We start from the raw sequence: 16,008 nt of genomic DNA, 5'->3' as shown, positions 1-16,008 counted from the left end.
TGCCCAGCGTCACCCGGTGTCACCCACCCGGCGTCACCCACCCAGTACTCTGTCACCCGCCTCAGCACGTGTCCCCCGCCGTGTCTCCTACCACCGTGTCCCTGCCGTGACGCGTCCCCCACCTCCTCGTCCCTTCCCTGACGTGTCCCCGTCCCCGCAGGCCTTCAGCCGGGCGCACCGCATCGGCCAGGCCAACAAGGTGATGATCTACCGGTTTGTCACGCGCGCGTCGGTGGAGGAACGCATCACGCAGGTGGCCAAGCGCAAGATGATGCTGACGCACTTGGTGGTGCGCCCGGGGCTGGGCTCCAAGGCCGGCTCCATGTCCAAGCAGGAGCTTGATGACATCCTGAAGTTTGGCACCGAGGAGCTCTTCAAGGACGAGAACGAGGGTCAGCACCCAGCGGGGTTGGGGATGGGTGGGACAGGGCACGATGGGCTTTGGGAGGGACGTGGTGGGACGTGGGAGGCCGTGGTGGGACATGGGAGACCACAGTGGGCTGTGATTCGATGTGCAAAGCCGTGGTGGGACGTGCGAGATTGTGCTGGTTCACGCAAAGCCGTGGTGGGATGTTTGAGGTCGTGATGGGCTGTATGAGGCCATGGTGGGCCATGAAATGTTACGCAAGCCTACGCTGGAACGTGCAAGGCCGTGATGAGGTCATGATGGGGCCATGGTGGAATGCGAGGCCGCGGTTGGCCATGCCAGGCTGTGGTGGGACACGTGAGGTCACGATGGGGCTATGACAGGTCTTGCAAAGCTACAACGGTACATGCAAAAACGCGATGGGACCCTGGTGGGACACGTGAGGCTGTGGTGGGACATGTGAGGCCACGACAGGAGGTCTGAGGCCATGATGGGCTGTGACAGGGACATGTGAGGTGGTGACCAAAGCGTGTGAGGCCGTGCCATGCCATGCTGTACCAGGCTGTGACAGGCCACGTCAGTGTGTGTCAGGCCACGCTGGGTCATGTCAGGCCATGTTGGAGCGTGCCAGGCCGTGTTGGGCCATGTTGGGCCATGTTGGGCCACCACGTTGGGCTGCGTTGGTCCACGTTGGGCCGTCTTGGGCTGTACTACGCCATGTTGGGCCACCATATTGGACTATGTTGGTCCAAGTTGGGCCACGTTAGGCCCTACTGGGCCATGTTGGACTGTGTTAAGCCATGTTGGGCTGTAGTAGGCCATGTTGGATCATGTCGTACCACTGTATTGGTCCGTGTTGGGCCGTGTTGGGCCGTATCGGGCTGTATTGGGCTATGCTGGACCATGTTGGGCCATGCTGGGCCATACTAGGTCATGTCAGGCCGTGTTGGGCCATGTTGGAGCATGCCAAGGCCATGTTGAGCCGTGCCAGGCCCTGCTGGACCAAGTCAGGCCGTGTCAGCAGCGTGTCGCCGGCGCAGGGGAGAACAAGGAGGAGGACAGTAGCGTCATCCACTACGACAACGAGGCCATCGCCCGCCTGCTCGACCGCAACCAGGACGCCACCGACGATGCCGACGTGCAGAACATGAACGAGTACCTCAGCTCCTTCAAGGTGGCCCAGTACGTCGTGCGTGAGGAGGACAAGGTGCGCTTGGGGGACGAGGACATGGGGACGTGAGACAGGACGTGAAGGGGGTGACGACAGGGGTGGTGGAGGTGGGGACGACGGAGATGGTGGAGGTAGAGGTGATGGGGACGGTGGGGACGGTGAGCATGATGGAGATGGTGGGGGTGATGGAGGTAGAGGTAATGGGGACAGTGGGGATGACGGAGGAGGTGGGGACAATAGACGATGAAGGTAAAGATGGAGATGAAGATGATGCAGATGGTGGGAATGGGGATGATGGAGATGATGGCGATACAGATGATGGGGACAACAGGGACGGTAGAGATAGGGACAATGGAGATGAGGGTGGGGACAATAGGGACGGTAGAGATAGGGACAATGGAGATGAGGGTGGGGACAATAGGGACGGTAGAGATAGGGACAATGGAGATGAGGGTGATGGAGGTGGGGACGAGGGGGAGGATGAAGACAGTGGAGATGGGGAGGATGGAGGTGATGGGGATGATGGAGACGATCGTGATGAAGACGATGGGGATGGGGCTCGGGAAACGATGGAGCTGGGGACGCCGGGGCCAGCGCTGACAGAGCTGGAGGTGACAACCTGAGGGTGCCCACGGGTGCCCTGGGCAGCCACCGAGGGTGCGTGTGCCGGCAGATCGAGGAGATCGAGCGGGAGATCATCAAGCAGGAGGAGAACGTCGACCCCGACTACTGGGAGAAGCTGCTGCGACACCACTACGAGCAGCAGCAGGAGGACCTGGCGCGCAACCTGGGCAAGGGCAAGCGGGTGCGCAAGCAGGTCAACTACAACGATGCCGCCCAGGAGGACCAAGGTGGGCACTGGGAGGTACTGGGAGAGTACTGGGAGGGGGCTGGGAGACGCTGGTTGTTACTGGGAGGACCTGGCGTGCAACCTGGACAAGGAGAAGCGGGTGCATAAGCAGGTCAGCTACAACGATGCCGCCCAGGCAGGTCGAGGTGGGCGCTGGGAGGCACTGGTTATTACTGGGAGGGGGTCCTGATGTACTGGGCAGCTGGGGGCACTGGGGAACACTGGGAAGGTACTGGGATGCACTGGGAGGACACTGGACCAGACTGGTCAGGTACTGGGACGCATCGAGAGGGTACTGGGACAAACTGGGAAGCACTGGTAAGGTACTGGGAGGCGCTGGGGGGAGTCCCGATGCACTGGGTACCCACACCCAGGAGGACCAAGGTGGGGTACGGGGCAACTGGGAGCACTGGGAGGTTACTGGGAGGGCACTGGGACAGGCGGGGAGGGCGCTGGGCCAGCCTGTCCCACAGACTGGGGGTACCTGGGGTACGGGAGGTGTTTGGGGGTACAGGGGCTCCCTGGGGTACGGGAGGTGTTTGGGGGTACAGGGGTACCTGGGGTACAGGGGTACCTGGGGTATGGGGGTACCTGGGGTACGGGAGGTGTTTGGGGGTACAGGGGTACCTGGGGTACAGGGGTACCTGGGGTACGGGAGGTGTTTGGGGGTACGGGGGTACCTGGGGTACAGGGGTACCTGGGGTACGGGAGGTGTTTGGGGGTACAGGGGTACCTGGGGTACAGGGGTACCTGGGGTATGGGGGTACCTGGGGTACAGGAGGTGTTTGGGGGTACAGGGGGTACCTGGGGTATGGGAGGTGTTTGGGGGTACAGGGGTACCTGGGGTATGGGGGTACCTGGGGTACGGGAGGTGTTTGGGGGTACAGGGGTACCTGGGGTACAGGGGGTACCTGGGGTACGGGAGGTGTTTGGGGGTACAGGGGTACCTGGGGTACAGGGGTACCTGGGGTACGGGAGGTGTTTGGGGGTACAGGGGTACCGGGGGTATGGGGGTACCTGGGGTATGGGGGTACCTGGGGTACAGGAGGTGTTTGGGGGTACGGGGGTACCTGGGGTACGGGAGGTGTTTGGGGGTACAGGGGGTACCTGGGGTATGGGAGGTGTTTGGGGGTACAGGGGTACCTGGGGTATGGGGGTCCCTGGGGGACAGGAGGTGTTTGGGGGTACGGGGGTACCTGGGGTACGGGAGGTGTTTGGGGGTACAGGGGTACCTGGGGTACAGGGGGTACCTGGGGTATGGGGGGTGTTTGGGGGTACAGGGGGTCCCTGGGGTACAGGGGTACCTGGGGTATGGGGGTACCGGAGATGTTTGGGGGTACAGGGGGTCCCTGGGGTACGGGGGTACCTGGGGTACGGGGGTCCCTGGGGGACAGGAGGTGTTTGGGGGTACGGGGGTATTTGGGGGGTACAGGGGTTCTCTGGGGGGTGTTGGGGTACAGGCGTACCCGGGTGCTGATGGTGCCCCCCAGACAACCAGTCCGAGTACTCGGTGGGCTCCGAGGAGGAGGACGAGGACTTTGACGAGCGGCCGGAGGGTGAGTGTGTCCCCCCCGTGTCCCCCCCGTGTCCCCCCCGTGTCCCCCACACCCCCTGTGTGTCCCCGTGTCCCCCCCATGACCCCTGTGTGTCCCGTCTGTGACCCCCAAAGCACCCCTGCGTCTTGTCCGTGTCCTCCCCGTGTCCCCTCTGTGTCCCCTCACATCCCCGCCGTGTCCCTTCTGTCTCACCCATGGCCCCCCCCGTGTCCCCTCTGTGCCCCCCCCCGTGTCCCCCTCTGTATCCCCTCCCATCCCCCCGTGTCCCCCCCGTGTCCCCCTCTGTGTCCCCCTCTGTGTCCCCTCACATCCCCCCCGTGTCCCCCCCGTGTCCCCCTCTGTGTCCCCTCACATCCCCCCGTGTCCCCCCCGTGTCCCCCTCTGTGTCCCCCTCTGTGTCCCCTCACATCCCCCCCGTGTCCCCCCCGTGTCCCCCTCTGTGTCCCCTCACATCCCCCCGTGTCCCCCCCGTGTCCCCCCCCGTGTCCCCCCCGTGTCCCCCTCTGTGTCCCCCTCTGTGTCCCCTCACATCCCCCCGTGTCCCCCCCGTGTCCCCTCTGTGCCCCCCCCCGTGTCCCCTCACATCCCCCCGTGTCCCCTCTGTGCCCCCCCCAGTCCCCCCCTCCGTGTCCCCTCACATCCCCCCGTGTCCCCTCTGTGTGTCCCCTGTCTGGGGAGGCATCCAGGGTGCCCTGGGATGGGGGTCGGGGTTGCTCCAAGGGGGGGTCAGGATGCCTGGGGGGGGGGTCGGGGTGCCGGGGGTGGGTGCTGACCCCCCCTCCCCGCAGGCCGGCGTCAGTCCAAGCGGCAGCTGCGGAACGAGAAGGACAAGCCCCTGCCCCCGCTGCTGGCCCGGGTGGGCGGCAACATCGAGGTGAGGCCCTGGGGTGCTGGGGGGCCCCCCCGGACACTGGGGTCCCCCCCCGCACACTCGCGTGTGTCCCACCCCCACCCGTGTCGTGGCCCCCCCTGATGCCAGGGTGCCCCTGCACCCCCCATGTCCCCTCTTCCCACCCGTGACACCCCCTTCCCCGGGTTCTGGGCTCCCCCCCACCTGTGACTGCCCCAGACACGTGGGTGTCCCCACCACCCACTCACGCCCCTGTCCCTGGATTTTGGGGTCCTCCGCCCCCCCCCCCCCCCCCAAGACCTGGATTCCCTCCCACCCATTCATGACCCCCCCCTGGATTCTGGGGTCCCCCTGCCCACCTGTGCCCCCCCCCGAGATGTTGGGGACCCCCCCACCCACCTGTGGGGGTCCCCCCGCGCCCCCCCCCAGGTGCTGGGTTTCAACACGCGGCAGCGCAAAGCCTTCCTGAACGCGGTGATGCGGTGGGGGATGCCCCCCCAGGACGCCTTCACCTCCCAGTGGCTCGTCCGCGACCTGCGCGGCAAGACCGAGAAGGAGTTCAAGTAGGTGACACGGGGACAGGCGGTGGCACCGGGGACAGGCGGTGGCGTCGGGGACAGGCGGTGGCACTGACAGGGGTGGTGCAGGAGGGAGGGGTACCCGTACCTGTCCCCATGTTGTCCTTGTGTCCCCCTGAGTCCCTCCGTGTCCGCGTGTCCCCCACGTGTCCCCGTGTCCTTGTGCCCTCGTGTTGCCCCACGCGTCCCCACGTTCTTATGTCCCCACGTGTCCCATGCGTCCACATGTTCCCGTATTCCTGTGTCCTTCTGCCCACGTGTGTCCCCCGTGTCCCCGTGCATCCCCATCGTCCCGTGTCCCCCTGCGTCCCCCCCATGTCCCTGCGTGCCCCCATCATCTTATGTCCCCCCCGTGCCGCGTGATGAGCCCTTACTCAGCCGAGCGCCATCGCTGTCGGTTTTCCTGGGGACCGGACGAGCCCGTGTCCCCCTCACCCCGACGCAGAGTCACCCCCGGGGTCCCCGTGTCCCCTCGGGGGGTCGGGTCTGGCCCAGGGGACGCCAGAGCGGTGGCAGGACCCGGCCGGAGCTGGCACAGCCCAGGACAGGCGCTGTGACGAGGGGGACGGCTGATGGCGCGGGGACGTTGGGGACATCGGGGTCCCTGGGGACGGGGGTCCCTGGGGAGGGGCGGTGGCGGTTGGTGGCCCTGAGCATGTCCCCCAGGGCCTACGTGTCCCTGTTCATGCGTCACCTCTGCGAGCCGGGGGCCGACGGCTCCGAGACCTTCGCGGACGGGGTCCCCCGGGAGGGGCTCTCGCGGCAGCAGGTGCTGACCCGCATCGGCGTCATGTCCCTCGTCAAGAAGAAGGTAACGACACCCCCCCCCCCCCCGCGGGCAGCTGGGGCCCCCCTGGACATCTGGCTGTGACCCCCAAATGCCTGGGTGCCCCCCCAAATGCCTTGGTGTCGTCCCCCCCCACATGCCTGGGTCCCCCCTGAGTGCCTGGGTCCCACCACCACCACCTGGGTCCCCCCCCCGACAGCTGGGTGTCTCCCCCAGACATTTGGGGGCGTCTCCTCCCCCAGACACCGGGGTCCCTGTATAGGGGGGTGCAGCTCCCAGATGCCTGAGTGCCCCCCCCAGACACCTGGGGGGTCCCCCCACATGCCTGGGTCCCCTCTGGGATGGCTGGGTGCCCCCCTAGACGGATGAGGGTCCTCCCCCGGACACCTGGGTGCCCCCCTCCGATGCCTGGGTCTCCCCCAAACACCTGGCTGTCCCCCCCCTGGACACCGGGGTGCACCCTCGTGACACGCCTGACCCCCCCCCCAACACCCGCCCCCCCCCCCCCCCCCCCCGCAGGTGCAGGAGTTCGAGCACATCAACGGGCGCTGGAGCCTGCCCGAGCTGGCCCCGGAGCCCAGCGCCGACTCCAAGCGCTCGTCCCGCGCCTCCTCCCCCGCCAAGACCTGTCCCCCCAGCCCCGAGCAGAGCGGCCCCCCGAGCCCCGGCCCCCCCACGCCCGGTACGGGGACACGGGGACAGCGCGGGGACACGGGATGGGGACGGAGGCGGGCAGGCTGGGGACGTTGGGGATGGGATGGGGACGTGGGGGGGGGGGGGGGCAGGGGTCACAAGATGGGGATGGGGACATGGGAAGGGGACAGGGACACGAGATGGGGACAAGGGGGACACGAGATGGGCGCACGCCACGTCCCCGTGTCCTAACGTCCCCTGTCCCCAGCCACGCCGGCGCCCAGCGAGCGCGGGGACGGACCGGGGCCACCCCCGGACAGGGACGACGGTGACACCAGGGACGAGAAGGAGCCCAAAGGCCCTGAGAAGATGGAGACGGAGGTGGGTGACAGGGCTGTCCCCAACCCTGTCCCCAACCCTGTCCCCTCTGTCCTTGTCCCCTCTCTCCCCATCCCTGTCCCCGTGTGTGTCCCCCGGTCACTCCAGGGGTACGGGAGGGGGGGGGCTGTCATGACGGGGAAACCCAGACATCCGGGGTGACGCCACCCACCCCCCCCATTCCCGCAGCCTCTTGTCCCCGAGGTGCCACCGTCCCCAGGCGATGGCAGCGAGGCCGAAGGGCCACGGAAGGGGGAGGAGGAGGATGGACCCGGCCAGCGAGAGCCCGAGGCCGAAGGGCCCCCGGCCCGCGAGGAGCGAGCGGGTGAGTGTCCCCCCCCACCCCAATTCCCCCCGGGTGCCCCCAAACCCACCCAGGGCACCCCGGTGGCTGAGCACCCCTGTGTCTCCCCACCCTGCAGGCACCGAGGCCGAAAAGGGTGACGAGAAACCCCCCGAGGAGGAGCCCAAGGAGCGACTGGGGGACCCTGACCCCAAACGAGGTACCTGGGGGCGGGACTTGACTGTGGGGGGCGGGGCCTAGCAGGTCAGGGGTCCACTCAGGGCTGTGGTTAAGCCAGAGGAGGCGGGGCTTAACCAAAAGGGTACGCCTGGAGCGCTCCGCTCTTAATCTTGCTGCGTTCACTCTGAAGCCTACTGATGGCTATGAATGTCTTCCTGCTTACCAGGAGGGAGGGGCTGGGGGGTGGTTTGGGGCGGCCGGGAGGGGTAAGGGGGGGTACGACATGGTGCTGACCCCCACGTTTTTCCCCCCACGTCCCACGCAGAGGAGGTAAAGGCTGAGAAGGAACCCAAGCTGGAGGCGCGCGCCAACGGCCGGCGGGACGACAAGGCCGAGAAGCCGCGCTTCATGTTCAACATCGCCGACGGCGGCTTCACGGGTGAGCGGGTGATGGGGATGGGGTGGGGGAGGGGGGGGATGTGCCGGGGTTCCCGCGTACCTGACGCGCGCCCCCCGCCCCCCCCGCTCCCCGCAGAGCTGCACACGCTGTGGCAGAACGAGGAGCGCGCCGCCATCTCCTCGGGGAAGCTCAACGAGATCTGGCACCGGCGCCACGACTACTGGCTGCTGGCCGGCATCGTCCTGTATCCTTCCGGCACCCCCGGGTCCCCCCCCGTGGCACCCTTGGGTCCCCCCCACAGTCAGCGTCGTCCTCCCCAGCGCTGGTGGCAGTGACGGCACCAAGGAGGGTGACACCAGGGTGAGGGGTGATGCAGGGGGGCGGGTGACGCAGGAGCGGTGGTGATGTTGGGGACAGTGGTGATGGTGACACTGGGGACGGTCTGTGGGAGGAGGTGATGTCAGGGAAATGGTCACAGGGTGACACGGTGACCGGGTGACATGGTGACCTGGTGGCTGTCCTTAGCACACAGCCGCGAATCCAGATGCTGGTGGGGGTGACCTGGGTGGGGGTTAGGGTGACCTCAGTGATCTGGTGATGGTGACACAGTGACGGTGACGCAGTGACATGGTGACAGTCGATAGCACACAGCCACGGCTCCGTGCACTGAACAGGGCGGGACAAGGGTGATGCAGTGAGGGTCATGTGGTGACAGCGACGTGGCGATGGTGACGCAGTGACGTGGTGATGGTCCTTAGAGGGAGGGGGATGAGAGGGACGTTGGGGACAGGGTGATGGTGATGCAGTGGTAGTGATGTGGTGATGGTTACACGGTGGCACGGTGATGGTGACGCGGTGTTGGTAACACGGTGACGTGGTGACGGTCCTTAGCGTGCAGCCCCGGTTCCGCACACTGGAGAGGGGATTGACGGGGGGGGGGGGGCGAGGAGGATGTTGGGGACAGGGTGACACAGTGATGGTGACATGGTGATGATGCGGTGGTGGTGATGTGGCAGTGGTGACCCAGCGATGGTGATGCGGTGGTGACATGGTGACACAGTGCCACTCCTTAGTGCACAGCCTTTGGACCAGCCAGGGGGCGAAGGGGATGCTGGGGACAGGGTGACGTGGTGACGGTGACATGGTGGTGACACGGTGACATGGTGGTGACGGTGTGGTGGTGACGGTGTGGTGGTGACAGTCCTTAACATGCGTCCACACCTCCACGTGCTGGCTGGGTGATGACCGGGGTTGGGGGCGAGGGGGACGTTGGGGACAAGGTGACGCGGTGGCGGTGACGTGGTGACAGTGACGCGGTGGCGGTGACGTGACGGCAGCGCTTAGCACGCAGCCACGGCTCCACACACCGGTTTGAGGCGGGGGACGAGAGGGATGTTGGGGACAAAGCGACGTGGTGACACAGTGACACGGTGACAGTCCTTAGCGTGCAGCCACGGCTACGCACGCTGGACGGACATCCAGAACGACGGCGCCTTCGGGGTCATCAACGAACCCTTCAAGGGCGAAGCCTCCAAGGGGAACTTCCTCGAGATGAAGAACAAGTTCCTCGCACGCCGCTTCAAGGTGAGCGCACGAGGGCTCGCGTGAGGACCGCACGTGGGTGAGAGTTGCGCTCGCACGGGGCTGGCGCTGGCGTGGGGCTCGTGCCAGGGTGGCGCAAGGAGCTCACGTGGCAGCCGCTTTTGCACCGGGGGCTTGCACGACGGGACGGCCTTGCACGATGGTGGCTTTCACATCGGGGGGGGGGGTGGGGGGGGGGGGGGGGGTGTTGCTCCTTTGCGCCAGGGACGGCTGCGTACACGTGAGTGCGGCACTTGCACAAGGGCTGTGCTCGCGTGAGGCTTTTGTACAAGGGCTTCGCACGAGGGCTGGGTTTGCACGAGGGTTGGGCTTGCACAAAGGTCTTGCGTGAGGGTCCGGGCACAAGGACCCGTACAAGTGCCCGGGGGGGGGGGAGGGGTTTGCACGTGGGCTGTACACAAGAGGGCGAGGCTTGGCCAGTGCGGGGCCTCGTGCAAGAGGCTTGCGGGGGGTGGGGGAGGGTGGGTGACGAGGCTGGCGGCGGGCGCCTGGACCCCTGGGTCCTCTCTGGGCTCTGTTGGACTGCGAGGTCACAGCGTTAGGTCATAGGTGGGCACCCAGATGCCTGGGGCCTTCCTTGGCATTGTTGGAGTGCGATGGCAGCGTGCGAGGTCAGAGTTGGGTGCCCGGACACTTGGCTGGGCTGTGACTGATGTGTGAGGTCATAGGTGGGCACCCGGATGCCTTGGTCCTTCCTTGGCATTGTTGGGGTGTGAGGTCAGAGTTGGGTGCCCAGATGCCTGGGTCCTCTCTGCGCTCTGTTGGAGTGTGATGTCACAGTGTGAGGTCAGAGTGTGAAGTCACAGGTGGGCACCTGGACACCTAGGTCCCCTCTGGGCTCTGATAGGGTGTGAGGTCACAATGTGAGGTCAGAGTGTGAGGTCAGAGTTGGGCACCCGGACTCCTGAGTCCTCTCTGGGCTCTGTTGGGCTGTGAGGTCAGAGTGTGAGGTCAGAGTTGGGCTCCTGGCTGCCTGGATCCTTACCTGGCATTGTTGGAGCATGATGTCAGAGCGTGAGTTCATAGTGTGAGCTCGGAGTTGGGCGCCCGGACTCCTGAATCCTCTGTGGGCTCTGTTGGGCTGTGAGGTCAGAGTGTGAGGTCACAGGTGGACACCTGAGGCCTCTGTGGGCTCTGTTGGGCTGTGAGGTCGGGGCATGAGGTCAGAGTCGGGTGCCCGGATGCCTTGGTCCCTTCTGGGCTCCCGTTGGGCTGTGAGGTCAGAGTTGGGCGCCCGGACACCTGGGTCCCCTCTGGGCTCTGTTGGGCTGTGAGGTCAGGGCGTGAGGTCAGAGTTGGGCGCCCGGCCTCCTGGGTCCTCTGTGGGCTCTGTTGGGCTGTGAGGTCAGGGCGTGAGGTCATAGGTGGGTGCCCGGCCTCCTGGGTCCCCCTCCGCCACCCCTCTCCCTTCCCCGCCCCCCCCCCAGCTGCTGGAGCAGGCGCTGGTGATCGAGGAGCAGCTCCGTCGCGCCGCCTACCTGAACATGACGCAGGACCCCAGCCACCCCGCCATGGCCCTCAACACCCGCTTCGCCGAGGTCGAGTGCCTGGCCGAGAGCCACCAGCACTTGTCCAAGGAGTCGCTGGCGGGCAACAAGCCCGCGAACGCCGTCCTGCACAAGGGTAAGAGGCGGGTGGGCCGGCGCGCCCGGCGCGGACGCCCCGTGTAGCGCCTCGCACCTCTGTACCGCGCTCTCAATCATTAAAGTGGGGTTCTCCTCCCAACCGGCTCCCGGTGTATCCTTGCTCTGCGTGTGCTTTCTGGCGGCCGGAGAAGGGGGCGGGCGGGGAAAGGGGCGCAGCGGGGGGTGGCGGGGCAGCTGCCGGAAGGTCCCCCGAGGGGTTTCTGGGGTCTGAGTAAACCTGGAGTAACCTCGGTGTGAGCTCGGAGTAAGGCGGGGTGCGGACTTAGGGCGGCCAAGGGGCTCTGGGGTGCGTGAGGAGCAGGCGGGTGCCTCTGTCGCTTTGCGCTGTGTCTGCTGAGTATCTGTAGCGTAAGGCTGGAGTATGTCACTAGTATCTCCCATCTGCTTCTGGAGTATGTAATGCGTTTGCCCGGAGTATTTTGGGGGTACGGAGGCAGTATATTCTGAGTATCCCTGGTGCATGTCATGAGTAAGACTGGAGTAACTATGTACAGACGGTGCGTCCCTGCTTGCATGTAACGGCTTTGCCTGGAGTATCCCCGGGGCAGCGTTTCCCCAAAGTACGTCTATGCATGCCCAGAGTATCTCTGGTGTATTTGATGAGTAAGCCTGGAGTACTCCGGAGGAATGTGCTGAGTAAGCCCAGAGTATCTCTGGTGCCTTTCATGTCTTTGCCAGCAGTATCACTGGAGGAAGCCATGAGTATCACTGGTATAGGCTGATGGATCTGTGCAGAGGATCTCGGGGGTATCTGACGAGTATTTCCCGAGTAGCCCAAAGAGGCTGTTAGCTGTGTGCCCGCAGGGCCTCGGGGCTGTGTAACGAGTATCCCCGGAGTATCGGTGGTGTGGCCGCAGACTCTGCCGTGAGCCTCTTGGCCCTGAGCAGGAGCAAGTGATGAGGACGCCCAGAGTATCTCTGGGGCGGCTGTAGTGTGGAGCTGGAGTATCTCTGGTGTATCCGAGGACTATAGTTGGAGTATCTAGTCTGTCCAGGGAGTATATCCAGAGTATCTCCGGAGGGCTTAAAGGCGTATCCGGAGTGTCAGAGGCGCATACCCAGAGTATCTCTGGTGTAGCTATAGAGTATGTCCAGAGTGACTAAGGAGCATACCTGGAGTATCTCAGGTGTCGCTAAGCATTAAACCTGGAATAGCTCTGGAGTGTCTGGAGAGGATACCGGGGTGTTGAAGGAGGATGTCTGGAGCATCTCTAGCGTAGACCCTCACGTGCCCAGGCGATGTGCTTGGAGTATCTCTGGTGTCTCTAAAGAGCGTACTCAGGGTGTCTCCAGTGTGCCTAGAGAGTAGACCTGTGGTATGTAAGGAGTACGCCCAGAGTATCTCTGGTGTGTGTAAGGAGCGTGCCCAGAGTGTGAAGAGTAAACCCGAAGTATCTCCAGTGTGGCTAGAGAGCGTACCCAGAGTAAATAGCATAGCCCGAGTGTCTCCAGTGTGTGTAAGGAGCACACCCAGAGTACTCCCAGTGTACTCAAGGCTCGTACCCAGAGTTACCTCTGAGCACCCCCCCGCCCGAGCATGTGCACCCCCCGAGTAGCTCTCAGCCCCCCCCCTTCCCCCCTCCCCCCCCCCCCGCTCTCACGTGAGTATCTCCACCCCACCCCCCCTTCCAGTAGCCTCTCAGTAACCTATATGTAACCTATGAGTAAGCTGTGAGTAGGCGCGGGGCGGCCCCTGGCACTGACCGGCCCCCCCGCCCCTCTCTCTCTCTCTCTCCCCCCCCCCCCGGCCGGCGCCAGTGCTGAACCAGCTGGAGGAGCTGCTGAGCGACATGAAGGCCGACGTCACCCGCCTCCCCGCCACCCTGTCCGCATCCCCCATCGCCGCCCGCCTCAGATGTCGGAGCGCAGCATCCTCAGCCGCCTGGCCAGCAAGGGCACCGAGAGCCACCCCCGCCCGTAAGTCACAGCCACCCGCCCCGGGGACGGTTGTGTGTGTCGTGTGTGTGTGTGTGTGCGCGCCCCCCCCCCCCCCCCCCCCCCACAACACACCCCGGGGACGTCCCACCCTGGGGTTGTCCCACCCTGGGGCCATCCCTCGCCCCGGGGGACACCCTTCTCTGGGGGAAATGTCCCTCACCTTGGGGACACCCTTCACCCGGGGACACCCTTCGCCCTGGGGACCCTCCCTGCCATGGGGACACCCCCCCCCCCCCCCCCAATCTAGGGGACCCTTTCCTGCCTGCCCCAGAGCCACCCCCCGCCCCTTGGGGACCCCCTGCCCCAGAGCCACCCCCCCGCCTTGGGGACATCCCCAGCCTGGGAGCACCCTGGAGACCTGGGGCCACATGGGGACGCCCCTCCTGTGGGGACACCCCCCCCCCCACGCCAGGGACCCCCAAGCCTCTTGGACACCCCCCCACACACACACACAACCCCCCACCCTGCTGGTGGGGGTGGGGGGGGAGGTGACAGCGCTGTCCCCGTGTCCCCAGACCTTCCCGCCGGGGCCCTACGCCACCCCCCAGAGCTACGGGGGCACCTTTGGGACCCCCCCCGGCCGGAGCCCTCCCCCCCGGAGGGGCCAACTACAGCCAGATGCCGCCCGGATCCTTCATCACTGGTGAGTGCTGCGACATCGGGACGGGGGGAGGGGAATTGGGGGGCTGGGGTCTGACACCCCTCCCCCCCCCCCCTCACCTGGCCCTTCCCCCCCCCCGCAGCCGCCGCCAACGGCCCCCCGGTGCTGGTGAAACGGGAGCGCGAGGCCGAAGGGCCGGAGAAGAAGGAGCCGCGCGGGGGCGAGGTCATCTGCATCGACGACTGAGGGGGGGGCTGTGGGGGGCCCCCCCCATCCCCGCTGCCCCACCCCGGGGGGGGGGGGTGTGCGTGTGTGCGTGTCAGCCCCCACACACCCTCCCCCCGCCCCCCCCAAGCTGGAGGTGGGGGAGGGGAAGGGGGGCCCCCCCGCACACTGCCAGAAATGCCTCGTTTCACCCTAAATCCGGTGCGGGGGGGGGGGGGTGGGGCAGCACCCAAGGGTGGGGGCGTGCGGGGGGGGTGACGAGGACCACTGCGACTATAAATATGAATATAAATATATATATCCCCGGTGGCGGGGGGGGGCCCCGGGGTTCCCCCCCCTGGTGCCCCCTGGGCCCCCCCTCCCACCCCACCCCCCCCCGGGGCTCGGGCACTTGTTTAACCGCCGCAGAATAAAACCCGGTTCCTTGGCTACGGCACCCGGCTCCGCGCGTCCCTCGGCGTCACCGGCACCCGCGGGGACCATCGGCCGCGGTCACGGCCACCGGCCGGTCGTGTCACCACGGGGACGGCCACCGCGCCCCCCACCCCCACCCCACCGGCAGCCTGTGGCCCTCGGTGGCCGTCACAGCCGTGGGGGTGGCCACGGGGCAACGCGCTGGCTCGGTCCGTCGTCGTCATCCCAGTCCCCGTGCGGTGACGTAACGATCGGCTTAATTGGGGGGAGGGGGCGGAGCCTGATTTTCACCCCAATTTGGGGAAGTTTGGGACAAAGAGGACGCCAGGAACGGGGCGGGAGAAATGAATTTGATAAATCCTCGAATAATTTTATTATTACAACTGGGGATCTGCCGGCCCCGAGCCAAGACCCCTCCCCTCAACCCACCCTCTGATGTCATAACCCCCCGGTGATGTCACACAGCCCCGGGTCTGACAGCGAACGGTCTCACCTTGGGGGGGGGGGGGTCGTTGCTCCCGCCGCTCTCGGTCGCTTTGAGTCCAAAAAAGGTGCAAAACGGGGCCGTTTTGGGGCCACTGGCGACGTCATCACGGAACCGCCTGAGGTCATCGTGATGTCATCCCCCTGTAACGATGATTCGGCCGTGTTCGTTAATGAATTAATTTCAGTGCTCTAATTGCTCCGTTACTCCCCTTCCCCAGGGACCGGATGGGGGGGGGGGGGGTGTGACACCCCGATATAGGGACCCCAATAGAGACATTGGGGGGGGGGGGAATCCCCACTGTGGGCACCCCAATATAGGGACCCCAGTACAGGGAGGGTATGGGGGGACCCCCCACTATGGGCACCCCGATATAGGGACCCCCCGTATAGGGAGGGTGTGGGGGGACCCCAATACCGGGGAAATACGGGGGGGGGGGGCAGACACACCCTAAAACCAGGGATCCCCCCACAGGACCATGGTGGGGGACCCCGATACAGGGAGATTATGGGGGACCCCGCTATAGGGACCCCAGTATGGGGAGGCGGTGGGGACCCCGCTGCAGGGGTGGCACGGGGGGGGGGGGTCCCCAGGACAAGGGGGGGGGGGGCAGGAACCCCCACACACACGGGGAGGCCCCAAAGCCGCCCCCTCTCCGCCGCCATCTTGGCTCGGCCCCCTCAGCGCCAGGTCCTGACCGCGGTGTGCTGCGGAGAGAGGAGCGAGGCGGGGAGGGGGTGAGGAGGAGTAGGGATCAAACTCCCTCCCCGTACCTGAGAGAACAGGGTTATCGCGATACGGACCCGCGATATACGGAGATGAACCGAGGCGAGGGGAGCCGGGACTGAGTGGGCGCTCACTACCGCCCTGCCAGGACCTGCGCGGCGGTGGGTGGGGCCATGGGAGAGGGCGGGCCGGGCCGGGGAGAGCACTGCGCATGCGCAAGGCAGCGAGAGTTGGGGTACGGCGGATGGGCGAAACCATTGGGGGGGGGAACGGGGGGGGGGGGGTGACCACGGAATGGGGGGGAGGTGGGGGAGACCATTGGGGGGGATGGGGGGATCG

The 16,008-nt window shown here is 66.0% G+C and overlaps 1 protein-coding gene across 1 annotated transcript in view; it reads left to right on the top strand.

Moving 5' to 3' along the window:
* The window catches only part of LOC129201267 (chromodomain-helicase-DNA-binding protein 3-like), a 34,991-nt gene extending 20,336 nt beyond the window's left edge, over positions 1–14,655 (top strand). The window contains 19 exon segments of the mRNA XM_054812393.1: positions 161–392; positions 1,408–1,574; positions 2,212–2,389; positions 3,879–3,944; positions 4,733–4,818; positions 5,224–5,357; positions 6,039–6,183; positions 6,679–6,841; positions 7,061–7,173; positions 7,360–7,495; positions 7,593–7,673; positions 7,959–8,072; positions 8,169–8,277; positions 9,485–9,617; positions 11,063–11,258; positions 13,040–13,227; positions 13,735–13,791; positions 13,793–13,862; positions 13,963–14,655. Coding sequence (XP_054668368.1) covers positions 161–392; positions 1,408–1,574; positions 2,212–2,389; positions 3,879–3,944; positions 4,733–4,818; positions 5,224–5,357; positions 6,039–6,183; positions 6,679–6,841; positions 7,061–7,173; positions 7,360–7,495; positions 7,593–7,673; positions 7,959–8,072; positions 8,169–8,277; positions 9,485–9,617; positions 11,063–11,258; positions 13,040–13,227; positions 13,735–13,791; positions 13,793–13,862; positions 13,963–14,066 — 2,472 coding nt within the window. The 3' untranslated portion in view covers positions 14,067–14,655.
* Positions 14,656–16,008: the final 1,353 nt, after the last annotated feature.

This window comes from Grus americana, unplaced genomic scaffold (genome assembly GCF_028858705.1).
Source record: "Grus americana isolate bGruAme1 unplaced genomic scaffold, bGruAme1.mat scaffold_896, whole genome shotgun sequence".
Lineage (NCBI taxonomy): Eukaryota > Metazoa > Chordata > Aves > Gruiformes > Gruidae > Grus > Grus americana.
This window is presented reverse-complemented; position numbering and strand designations above follow the sequence as displayed.